The sequence below is a fragment of the Acomys russatus genome, chromosome 11, assembly GCF_903995435.1.
Source record: "Acomys russatus chromosome 11, mAcoRus1.1, whole genome shotgun sequence".
Lineage (NCBI taxonomy): Eukaryota > Metazoa > Chordata > Mammalia > Rodentia > Muridae > Acomys > Acomys russatus.
The window spans coordinates 14,928,537-14,941,835 of NC_067147.1; the positions used below are offsets into that span (position 1 = coordinate 14,928,537).

The window sequence follows — 13,299 nt, forward strand, 5'->3', positions numbered from 1 at the left end:
TACCCCATTCAACCATCCATCCCTATCTACCCACCCACCCACCCACCTTTCTTTCTTTCTCTCTTTCTTTATCTATCTATCTATCTATCTATCTATCTATCTATCTATCTATCTATATTTTGAGAAAGGTCTCACTAAGTAGCCTTTGCTGGCCTGAAGCATGCTATGTAGATCAGACTGGTCTCAAACTCACAGAGATTCATCATAGGTGATTTGAAACCTTTGCCTATATCATTCCAGACAGAAGCATCAAAAAAAATGGTGTGGTGAACTTGAAAATAAAAAGTCTTCCCTTGGGGGAAAAAATGGTGTGATGATGCACACCTTTAATTCCCGTACTTGAGAGGCAGAAGCAGGTCAGCCTGGTCTACAAAGTGAGTCCAGGACAGCCAGGATTACACAGAGAAGCCCTGTCTTGGGGGGGGAAAAGTGAGTAAAGGGTTGAAGGATGTGGTTCAATTGCTGGAAAGTTCCAGTCCTTTTCACTATATAAACAAGATATGATATTGAATGCCTGTAACCCCAGTCCTCAGAACTGGAAGGCAGGAGAATCAGGAGTTCAAGGCCTTTGTTGCCTGTGTAGAGACTTCAGAGTCAGGTGGAGCTATGGGAGATGGTCTGGAAAAATATCAAGTGGACAAAATGCTTGTACTCTTGACTATATACTCAGTGGGAAGAATGGGGCATATTGGGATCAGTGTTAATATTTAGTGATTATTTATTACTTATTTCTGTTTCAGGTACATTTTAAAGCTCTTTCTAAGTATTTACTCCTCACAAGTCTATTCATTTTTGAGTACTGTTAATCTTTGGAAAACATTTTTTACGTTTATTTTGTGTGTACACATGTGTGTGGATCTGTGCACGTGTCACAGTGTAGGTATGTGTAGGTTAGAGGACAACTTCCTGGAGTTGGTTCTTTCCTCTACTTTATGGGTCCTAGGGATTGAACTCAGCTCATCGGACTTGGTGACAGGCACCTGAACCCACTGAACCATTCTGCTGGCCTCTGTTGTTAGGGAAACAGCACCATGACAGGTGAATCTCGGTCAGGGCTTGAGCCTAGGCTGTCCTGTGCACTGCCTGAACTCTCAGTGCTGTAGTAGAACAGCTCATTCTTTCAGGGAAGCTGTTTGGGTCACAGGTAGACATTCTTTATCTTGTCCTGGCCGATGTTTTCTTACATCCATTCTGTCATCCAGATTGTAACTTGTTTTGGAATTCCTTTTATTGTCTCCTCCCCTTTCTTTCTTGGTGCTAAGGATTGAACTCCAGGCCCTGAGGTGACTGAATTATATCCCAGTCTACTTAATCTTTACTTCTGACTCATCCATGCAGTATTATAGAGTATAAACTTGAGTGCTGAGAGCTTTGCTTTTTCTTAGATGTACCCTAAGTGTGCTTAGACAAAGTGTTTTTAAAGGAATAACCAGGTAAATGTTGCTGAATGAAGATTGAGCATGATTATACCTGTTTTTTTACATATGAAAAGTAAATTGGACTGGAAAGATGGCTCAGAGGTTAAGCATACTGAGTGCTCCTCCAGAGGTCCTGAGTTCTATTCCCAGCAACCACATGGTGGCTCACAAACTTCTATATGATCTGATGCCCTCTTCTGGCCTGCAGGAGTACATGCAGACAGAGCACTGTACACATAATAAATAAATAAATATATATATATTTTTTAAAAAGTAAATTGACTTGAAATCAAAGTTAACAAATTTGAATGAGACTTTAAAATTCCATGCAGTATATTTCAATTCAGTGTCACATGTAGCTTTTGACTGTTATCATGTCAGGCATTATAAAACATGCTTCTGTGCTGTTTGAGTCTAAGAATTTAGCTTCCTTTAAAATGTCTTTGGAGGATGCCTAAAAACATGAAGAGATTCAAATGATTGTTTCAGAAAATTTCTTATCCACATCTGCTCTTATAGGTGATTGCATTTGTTTGTAGAACTTAATTTTATTTTTATAATCTACTTAGAAAATGAATGAACTTGAGGCCGGGCATGGTGGCACACTCCTTTAATCATAGCACAGGCAGAGGCAGGTGGTTCGATGTGAGTTTGAGGCCAGCCTGGTCTATAAATGGAGTCCAGGACAGCCAGGGCTACACAGAACAACCCTGTCTTGAAAAACAAAAACCAAACCAAACCAAACCAAAACCAAAACCAAACCAAACAAAACAAAACAAAAAACTGAAAAAAGAAGAAATGAATGAATTTTTATACAAGTTTCTATGTTTTTCTATGTTTAAAAATTTCTTTTTAGGTGACATTTTGCCAGTTATTCACATTTAGAGTATACTCATCATGTTAGATATGGGATTGAGTTTTTAATCTCCACAAGAATATTATAGCAAAAAATATTGATGATCCTCAATCTTTAGAAGTGTAGATTATTGCTTATCCTAGGCTAGAGACAGGATGTTGGGAAGTCAGGCTCAGACTTGCATTGGCCTGATTTGAAAGCATGTCTTCTTAAAAATTTCTTAAAACATTTTAGGAAAGGAAGAAATTGTTGAGTTAGTCAAACAAAATAATAAGGTTAAAGTGACTAACTTATTATATGAAAATAAAGGAACTTAGGAAGGCACAGTGGTACTCTGAAACTTGTGAATCCTAGCTACTCTGAGAGCCTGGGAGACCAGCCTGAGCAACTGAATGGGTAAACAGAAACAATCCAAGGAAATGACCCTTAGAAATTGTGGATGGATAGCATACATTGCCCAAGTGTTTGAGAGACTCCTTTCTTTTAAGATACTTTTCACAGATATATTGCATTACACACTGTGTCTGTCCTAATCAGTGTTGTGTTGCTGTGAAGAGATGCCATGACAATGGCAGTTCTATAACAGAAGGCATTTAACTGGGGCTGGCTTACAGGTTCAGAGGTTTAGTCCATTATTATCAGGTGGGGGAACATGGCGGCATGCAGGCAGACATGGTGCTGGAGAAGATGACAGCTTTACATCTGGATCCATTGGGATTGGGCTCTTGAAATGTTATCCCACCTCCAGTGAGAGACTCCCTCCAACAAGGCCACACCTCCTCCCAACAAAGCAATAAATACCTCCTCACCTTCTGAGTAGTGGCACTCCCTGATGGCATAAACATTCAAATCTATGAGTTTAAGTGGACCATTCTTATTCAGACCACTACACGGTTTTGTTTGTTTTTTGAGATTGGGTTTACGTTTTTTTATATACTCATTAGGCTTTTTTTTTTTTTTTTTTTTCTTGAGTTCAATACAACTTTAATGAACATATAAGCGGTATGTTTTTGGTTTGACTTGAAAGAAGATTAATACTCTTATTCCTAGTATTTTCTTGTAGTTAAAACTGGAATTGAAATAGTGGAAGTAAGAGTTAGATGTGGTATCTATACCTGTAATCCCAGAACTTGGGAGGTTGAGGCAAGATTTCTGTGAATTTGAAGCCTAGCTTGGGTTACAAAGCAAGACCCTGTGTGTATGGGGTGGAAGTACAGGTAGGGTGGTGATAGCGGGAGGAGTGAGCAAAGCAAAACAAAACTAAACTAAACAAGCAAGGAACGTAGAAACTTACTAAATATTCCAACTTACTTTCTCCTTGTATGAATTCTGTGTCTTATTTTGGGAGAAGGAATTGATTATATGCAGATGACTGTTTCTTTGCTTGGAATGCTAACAATACTATTTTTTTTTTTTAAAGTAATAAGTAATTTTAAAAAATTCAGGTTGTTTTTAGGGGTATATCAACAATTGAAGGAATAGAATACTATGGAAAAATCACTGATGAAATTCACTTCTAAGAGATGTGATCAGAGTATACATACTGTACATACCTTTACACACTGTTTGCAACAGGAAGAGGAAGGTGTAACAGTTTGAGTATGAGCTGTCCCTATAGGCTCATGTTTTGTTTGCTTGATCTGACCTGCTGGAGCTTGTTGAAACTCTAGCAGGTGGGGCCTGCTTGGAGGAAGTAGGTCACTGGGGTGAGTCCTTGAGTGTATCTTGTTGCTGGTGTCTTTCCTTCTGTGTCCCATGATGTGAGCTGCCTTGCCATGTGCCATGTCTTCTCTACTGATGCTAACTGAATCTTCTGAAACCATGAAAAAAAAAGTCTGCTTTCTAGGTTGCTTTCCAAAGGTGTTTAGTCACAACAGTAGTAAAAGTAACCAGTACACAGGGGTACTCAGGGTGGTAGAGGCCTCAGATTTACAGTGATCCACCTGCCTCTGCCTCCCGAATGCTGGGACTAAAGGTGTGCGCCACCATGCCAGCTTGTCTCTTTTGTCTTAGAATACTTGTGTCATGCAAAGATGGGAGGTTTTTTTTTTTTTTTTTTCTTTCCTTTCTGTCTGTCTTTTTTTATTTTGTTTTTTCGAGACAGAATCTCTCTGTGTTAGCTTTGGCTATCTTGGATTTACTTTGTAGACCAGGCTGGCTTTGAACTCACAGCGATCCGCCTGCCTCTGCCTCCCGAGTGCTGGGATTAAAGGCGTGTGCCACCAGGCCTGGCTGGGAGGTTTTTCTAAATTGTCTAAACTAATGGTTCTCAGTCTGTGAGTTGCCACTCCTTTGACAAACCTCTGTCTCCAAAAATATTTACATAACAATTCATAACAGCAAAATTACAGTTATGTAATGGTAACAAGAATAATTTTATGGTTGGGGTCACTACAACATGAGAAACTGTATTAAAGGTCGCAGCATTAGGCAGGTTGAGAACCTCTGCTCTAAACATCATTAACTAGGCCACAGTGTTGGCTAGAGTTGTTTTAGCTCTTTTCCAAACTGAGTGCACTGTCTCAGAGAAACAACTTGTCCAGTGGGAGATATTTACATCTTGAGTTCAGTCTTTACTTGATGTCAAGTGGCAATGTTATTATATTCTTAGTTAGCATTTGTTTTCTTAAAAGACACATACTGTGTGTAATCTAGGCACTTCTGGAAGTTACTGTGTTGCCTCTCTGCTGGTTTTACTGTGTAGCTCTGGGCAGCCTGGAACTTACTATGTAGATCAGGCTGACTTAGAAATTCTGAGATCACCTGCCTCTGCCTCCAGAGTGTTGGAGTCATAGGCTGCCATGCCCAGTCCCCCCCCCTTTTTTTTTTTGGTAAGTTTTTCACAATTGCAACATTGCTTTTTCAGGGAGAGTTGTTCGAAATCAGTGTTAATTCAACTTTGATGAAGGTTTTTGATACTTTGTTTTTAAATGTTTATATCTAATTAGATTGAAATGTTTATATCTGTATAGATTGCACAAATGCTAAATGCAATATAGGTTGACTATTTCTTATCTAAAATGATAGCCATAAGAAGAATTTCAGCTGGTTTTGTTGGTGCAGGCTGGTGCTGGTAGGATTTGCTGAAGGAGGTGGAGGCAGGAGGATCAGGGGTTCAAGGCCAGCCTGAGCTATAAAGTGACTCCAGGACAGCCAGGGTGACACAGGGTGACCCTGTCTCGAAAAACCAAAAAAAGAAAAAAGGGGAAAAAAACTTTGGAGGTTTGTTTGTTTGTTTGTTTATTTATTAGCTTGCAACTTGTATAGACTTTACTCATTAAAATTCCTACTCCACCCAAAATTTGAAGTGTTCACAAATCTGTAAAATTTTTTGCTATGTCTCAAAGTGTTTAGCTTTGGGAGCATTTTGGACACTGTGTGTGTGTGTGTGTGTGTGTGTGTGTGTGTGTGTGTATACACGCTAAAGATTGGGTGTCTTCTCAGTTCTCTACATTACTACTGCTACTGCTATTATTTTTTGTGGTAGGGTTTTTCAGTGAATCTGAAACTTGCTCATTCAGTAGAGATCCTCCTGTTCCTGTCTCTCTAGCAGTGAGCATAACAGGCTTGGGGTGCCACTTTAAAAAAAAAAGTGAATGCTGGGGATTATGGTGCTTGTGCAGTAAGGGCCTCATTGACAGTTGCCTATCTTAGAAAGAAACAGGTTTCTTTGTGACATTTTCTTTGTGTGTGTGGTGGTTGTCTTCATTAACTTGTTTCCTTTTTAGACTCTCATCAGTTGGGTTCACCATTACTTGTATATTTGCTTTCACAGTTTGTTTGCTTTTCTTTTTTTGTGACTGGGTCTCTGTGTGGCCTTGATTAGGCTTGGAACTTGGAGAGATCCACCTGCATCAGAGCTTCCAAGTATTGTGATTAAAGGTATATACCAGCATACCAGCAGCCATTGAACCATCTCTCTAGCCCCTGTTGCATATAATTTTAATTTTAGTTTATTTCTGATACTTTTGTTATTGTTTTGAGACAGGGTTTCTCTGTGCAATAGTCCTGGCTGTCCTGGAACTTACTATGTAGACCAGGCTGGCTTCAAACTTACACATCCTCCTGCCTCTGCCCAAGTGCTAGGATTAAAAATGTGTACCATCACTCCTGGCTTTATTTTTGCTGATTTTTAATGTATATATGGTAGATGTGGGATATGTGTGTGTGGTTGTACATATGGGGATAGGGGTGGGTGAGAGGAGGATGTTCGATGTTGTCTGTCATTCTCCACCTTATTACCCCGACAAGATTTTACTAAACCTTTTCTTCCTCCCCTCCTCTTCCTCATCTTCTCCTTTTTAATGTGGTTGTTGGAGTTTCTCAGGTCCCCCTGAGCAAGCATTCTCACTGATGAAGCATCTCTGCAGGCCTAAGTTTTAATTAAACAATTTTTTTTGTTTTGTTTTTGTTTGTTTAACTGCCCTGGCTATCCTGGAACTCTCTTTGTAGACCAGCATGGCCTCGAACTCAGAGATCTGCCTGCTTCGGTCTCCCAAGTGCTGGAATTAAAGGGGTGTGCCACCATACTTGCCCCCCCCCTTTATTTTTAAGTTTAGAAGTAATCACTTAGTTTTAGAAGTGATTTAATCCTGTACATCTTTTCACTTGAATACATCAGTGAATTGTTTTTACAAACCAGGCTCTTTTGTCATTTAGTCTCAGAGTAGCAATACTATTTAAGAGATAAATACTGATTTGTAATCCGTATGGACTCATGTTTTCTTATTTTATTTAAGGGGCTAGAGTGGGGGCTCAGTGACTAGTACATGTATTGCTCTTCCTGAGCAGTGCCAGCATTGCCCAGTTGGAATGCTGGGTAGCTCACACCCACGCACACATAACTGAAAGGAATCTTAACAAAACGATCAAATGGGTAAGCCAAATGTGCTGGCTCAGGCCTGTAATCCCAGAATTTGGGAGGTGGAGGCTGGCTGATCCAAAGTTCAACAAAGCATCAGCTTTGACTACATGCCTTCTCCATCAGACTGGGCTCCATGAGACTGTCAAGAAACAAAACCTAAACAAGGGAACCATCCAGTTACTGAGAGCTAGTTGTATGAGTAGAATTCAGAGATTTACTTTGTAACTAGCATGTTAGAGATTGCCTGCTACTTTGAGTAAATTTCACAGCCATCATTCTTTGAGAAACCAGGGGTCATCCAGAGTACTTTTGCTATACTTTGTTTCCTTACATTGTTTGTTTGTTTCTGATTTTGTACATTAGCACTGAAATTTTTGTTTCAGGGAGAAAAAATGCCTGGCTAGTTAATATTTTGTGTTAGGTAGAAACCTTGTCTTTTTTTTGAGACAGGCTCTCATTATGTAGTTCTGGAACTCACTATGTAAACTCTGCTGGCCTTGAACTCACTGCCTCTGCCTCCAAAATGCAGATATTAAAGGCATGTGTCAAAACCAGTACTGGCCTTTGTTTTATTTTCTGGAAATATTGTGACTGATAGTGAGTTTGAGCTCTTTGATATAGAATGTAATGTTCCCATTCTCCTTACATTTTGTGGAGGCCACCTTTTTATCTTTCTGGCTTTTCTGGGGTTATGAAGAAGGATCTAATGTCTCAATTACAGCCCCTAAGTTCTTAAGGCTTCTTGCTGGCTTTATCAGTTCTGGTGACTCTTTTACCAGTGGAATGTCTTCAGCTCCAGCAGAAATCCTGTCTGCAACACATTTACAAGCTAAGTAAAACTTCACGTAACAAATCTGGGTATGGCAGTTGGGTGTGGTTAGGGGAGCAGCTTGGTAAAGCTGTTCAGATCCTTGTCTTGCTTCCTTCTGCCTTAAGCATATCTACGGTTTTCTTTATCTCAGACTGCAGCAGTTTTGGGTGTCATTTCTGGTTGTGTTTACTTTAGATAAGATTTTACTGTGTAGTCCTGGCTGGACTCAAGGTCATGCTCCTCTGGGCTCAGTGTCTTGAGAGGTACATTTATAGGCATGTATCACTGTGCCTGGCCCTTGTGTTTCGAGTACGTGTGTGATTGGGATTGAATCAGACCTCTTGTATAATGACCAGGCACTGCAGCTGAGCTATATGTCTAACCCTATGCCTTTGCTTTTAAAGTCAAATGAGAAGGAAAAGCAGAATCCTAAGTGATTTGGTGGAATTAGAATGATCAGGAGTGAGTTATCTCTATACTTTGGCCTCTTACCATCAGTTTTTAGGTATCTCAACTATAATCAATCAGCCTTTAAACAAGGTTTCCCAGGTGGCTTAGACCTAGTGCTGGAGAAGTACTTATCCAGACTAATCAATATCTAAACTGAGCTGAGAGAAGTACAGGGTTTCAGAGTATCTGAACAAAATTAAGAGTTTGTGAGAAATGGGAGGGGAGTGGTGGCTTGATTTGAAGTGCTCTTTAGTGCTCTGCCTGCATGTGCACCTGCAGGCCAGAAGAGGGCATCAGATCACATTATAGATCGTTGTGAGCCACCATGTGGTTGCTGGGAATTGAATTCAGGACCTCTGGAAGAGCAGTCAGTGCTTTTAGCCTCTGATGTGTGTGTGTGTGTGTGTGTGTGTGTGTGTGTGTGTGTGTGTGTGTGTGTGTGTGTGTGAGAGAGAGAGAGAGAGAGAGAGAAAGGGAGAGAGAGAAATGTTTTTGTTTTTTCTTACCATTGAAGATAGAAGAACAGATGAGGGAGTATAATGAGCTAGGCTGCGGTCTTGTGTAGGTAATTTGTTTTGCTTTTTAAAATTGAACTTTATGGGGATGGAGAGATGGCTTAGCAGTTAAGAGCACTGGCTGCTCTTCCAGAGGATACAGGCTCAGTTTCAGTACCCACATGGCAACTCACAACTGTCTACAGCTCATTTCCAGGGGGTCCAACTCCCTCAGACATGTAGGCAAAACACCATTGTACATAAAATAAGAATGAATAAATAAAATAAAATTGAACTTTATAAAATATACATATACACTGCCTGTGATCAGAAATCCTCTAGTTAGAGAATACAATCTTTATTTCAGTGTGCCTTTGTTCTTCATTTGTTTTCTAATATTGTTGACACAGCTTAGTAGTTTTAAAACAGTGAGTTTGGTTCCCAGCACTGACACACCCAGGAGCTCACAATCACACATCTCTCCTGCCCCAGAGGATCTGACCCCTCTTTTAGATTCCATCTTAAGAGGCACCTGTACTTACATGTGTATCCTCTTCCTACCACAGAATTACAAAGGAAATCTTGGGAACCTTGCGTAGTTACCTGTTTCTGTGATTTTAGAGGCTGGGCCCAGAGTCGGTTGGGCCCTTTGTGAGGCTGCAGTGAAGATGTTCACCAGGGTGGGGTTCTCATGTGATTGTTGCCGTCGTCCAGGTCCTTTGCTTTATGCTAGTGAGGACCTTAGACAGAGGTTTTCCTCGACTTCTTGCTTGTGCCCCACCCTAGCCAGCATATTAGCATAGTTGTTTGTGTCCTCAAAGCCAGTAAGTAAGAAGCAACATGGCCATTACAGTATTATTTTGTTCCACATAGTCCATCATCTTTGTCATATTCTATTGGTTGCAAGCTGGTCATAGGTCACATATGAGAAGGAATTCTATAAAGATAGGAGTAATACAAGGGTGGCTTTATGTGGGAGGTCTTGTGGACCACTTCATAATATGCCATAAAGCTGAACTGTAAGAATGCAATATCTAGTGAATGTGCACTATATTTCTTTTGAGGCTCTCACTGTGTACTATGTTCTATACATAAATGATCAAGGACTTTGCTGATGTGATCAAATATTTAAAACCATAGAGGCAAGCCTTTTATCTTTGTAGTAGTTCCTGTTACTCAGATGCTATAGCTGAAAGCTTGTTAATACGGTTTATAGTAATTTTGTTAATTAGATTTATTTTCTCCTTTTTTAGTTGACTATATTGTGGAGTATGACTATGATGCTATACATGATGACGAATTAACTATCCGAGTTGGGGAAATCATCAGAAATGTGAAAAAACTACAGGAAGAAGGATGGCTAGAAGGAGAATTAAATGGGAGAAGAGGGATGTTCCCTGACAATTTTGTTAAGGTAAGTATTTTCAGTACAATTTCTTGCTTTTGATTCACAGAATTAAATATATATATCAAGAAATAAATACATATGTTTAAAATGAAAATACTTTAAAACAGTTAGAAAAATACAGGTACATCTGTGATAGATTTTACTGTTGATAAGTAGCCTGCTGTACAATGTACTTTGTGGATGTGTGGATGTGTTTGTGCCTGTTTATGCTTATACGCATATGTCCTGCCTATTTTTTCTTTTTTAAAACAACAGATAATAGTTTTGAGCAGGGTCACACAAGTCTCATTGTATTATTGCCCTTCTCTCTTTTCTTCTTCCCTGCTCCACCCAGCTTCCTTCCCTGCCTTCTTTCCTTTGATTTTTTTTTTGGGGGGGGGAGGGGGACAACGTATCTCTGTGTAGTCCTGATTGTCCTGAAACTTGAGGTGTAGATGAGGCTGGCCTTGTACTCAGAGTTATTCTCCTGCCTCTTCTTCCTGAGTGCTGGGATTAAAAGGTAACATTACTACTATGCCTAGCTTTCGTTGCTTTTTTGACCCTGTTGAGAATATAGTAGACCATGCTTTTTGAGTTAAAGAGACTAAGTACTACTAAACATTCTTGTAGTTTGGGGACAGTCTTCAAGATACTTAAACGCATTACAGACTAATAAAGAATTATCAGTGCTTAGAGACGAAAAAATGGTAGGAATTTAAGTATCATTGATAACAGTTTTGTTTTCTGTATATTCTAATGATTATGACTCTTGGGAAGACTAGAGTGTGACATTTGTTTTTTCCAGCTTCCACAGTAGCATTTTTTGTTTTGTTTTTGTGTTTTTGTTTTTTGAGACAGGGTTTCTCTGTGTAGCCTTGACTATCTTGGACTTGCTTTGTAGACCAGGCTGCCCTTGAACTCACAGCAATCACCTGCCTCGGCCTCCTAAGTGCTGGGATTAAAGGCATGTGCCACCACTGTCTGGCCTTACGGTAGTATTTTGTATAATGCTTGCCTAGAATGCATGCTTAGTTAGAATTTGGTTTCTGAATAATTTGCATTTATTTTGGTTATTGCTTCATCTCCAAATATAAATATATTCTGTTAATTATTTTCAGAGAAGGTGAAGTAACTGTACTTAATATAATTGTATTTTATCTCCTTTCTCAATCAAATAATTGAGATAAGCTGTAGTTGAATTTTGGAGAAAAGGTAAATTTTTAAAAATTATTTTTTAAGATAAACTATGTTAAACAACAAAAAATAAATTTGCCAGGTGTGATGAAGACATGTTTAATCTCAGCACTCATATAGAAGACAGAAGATGATGTAGCTCCCCTGGAACTGGAGTTACAGATGGTGGTGAGCCACCTTGTGGATGCAGAGAGTAGAATCCATGTGAATGCACAGCTGCTGCTCTTAACCAAGGACTCACCTCTTCAGCCCACCCCACTTTTTGCTTTTTTTCTCCATTTGTTTTCAAATCACAGACCTCCACTAGGTAGCCCAGGCTGATTTTAAACTCATAGCAATCTGCCCATCATCTCACTCTATGAAGTGCTAGGGTTGCATACCATCAATATGTCTAGTCAAATGGATATCTTAGTTGCTTCCATGCTTTGGCAATTATGACCAAAACTATTAGAAACACCTCTGTGCTCAACTGTCAATTTTTTTTTAATAGTGGTGGTACTGTTTGGGTTTCCACTAGCAATGAATGTAATTTCCTGTTGGTTTACATCCTTAATTTGGTGTTGTCAGCGTTTTGGATTTTGGCCAAATAGTGTGTTGAGGCATCTCACTGTATTTATAAAGGTATGCATTGAACATCTTCTCACATGCTTATTCACCATTTATATCTCTTCTTTAATGAGGTGTTGATTTATACCTTTCATGCATTTTACATTTTCAGGTGTGTCTCCCCCCCCCCCCCCCCCCCCAAGAAAGGGTTTCTCTGTGTAGCTTTGGCTGTCCTAGACTGGAATTGTAGACCAGGCTGGCCTTGAACTCACAGGGATCCACTTGCCTCTGCCTCCCGAGAGCTGGGATTAAAGGCGCGTACCACCACAGTCCAGTCATTTTCAGTTGTTTGTTTGCTTGGTTTTTGTTGACTAGCTTTAAAGACTTCCTTATTTTAAATTGTAATTGTTCATCAGATACATCTTTGCAAATATTTTCTGTGACATATTTTTTTTTGTTTTTTTTGCTGTATTGCCACCCTTCCTCTTTGTGTATATAAAAAGATACATAGAGTTTCTTAAAGGATGTAGCACACTTAGACAGGGCGAGAATGGGCAATGGCCAACGACACCATGTGCCTTGCCTCTCTACAGTTTTGTTTTGTTTTTTTAGAGACAAGGTTTCTCTGTGTAGCCTTGGCTGTCCTGGATTCGCTTTGTAGACCAGGCTGGCCTCGAACTCACATCAATCCTGCCTCTGCCTCCTGAGTGCTGGGAATATAGGCATGTGCCACCATGCCAGGCTTGCCTCTCTGTATTTTAGGCAGGCTTTATACCGTTTCTGTTTTGTTTGTTTTTCGAGACAGGACTTCTCTGCGTAATAGCTGTGGCTGTCCTAGACTCCCTTTGTAGACCAAGGTGGTCTTGAACTCATAGAGATCCACCTGCCTGTGCTTGCCATTTTATAGGTGTGTGCCACCGTCCCTGGCTGCTTTATACCATTCCTAAAGTTTCTATAGCAGACAGCTTTCCTGAGGAGTTTTGTCTTATTCAAATGATTGACAGTTGACAGGCCCCTTTTGTTTTCTTTTCTTTTTTTTGAGATGGTGTTTTATTCTGTAGCCCTGGCTGGTGTTGAAATCACAGATTTGCCTTGTTCTGCCTCCTTCTCTTTTTCTAGGACTTAAAGGCATGCCATGATGCCTGGCTGGATTTGGCTCTTTTTGTATTTGAGATCAGGTCCCACTATGTAGGCTGACCTGAAACTCACTCTGTAGACTAGGCTGCCTTGAACTCATAGAGATGCACCTCCTGAGTCTTGTAATGGATTGCCACAGGAG

General features: G+C 39.9%; 1 protein-coding gene across 1 annotated transcript in view; it reads left to right on the forward strand.

The window, feature by feature from the left end:
* The window catches only part of Cd2ap (CD2 associated protein), an 82,426-nt gene that overhangs the window by 13,409 nt on the left and 55,718 nt on the right, over positions 1 to 13,299 (forward strand). The window contains exon 2 of the mRNA XM_051152938.1: positions 10,147 to 10,307. Coding sequence (XP_051008895.1) covers positions 10,147 to 10,307 — 161 coding nt within the window. The remainder of the gene's footprint in view (positions 1 to 10,146; positions 10,308 to 13,299) is intronic.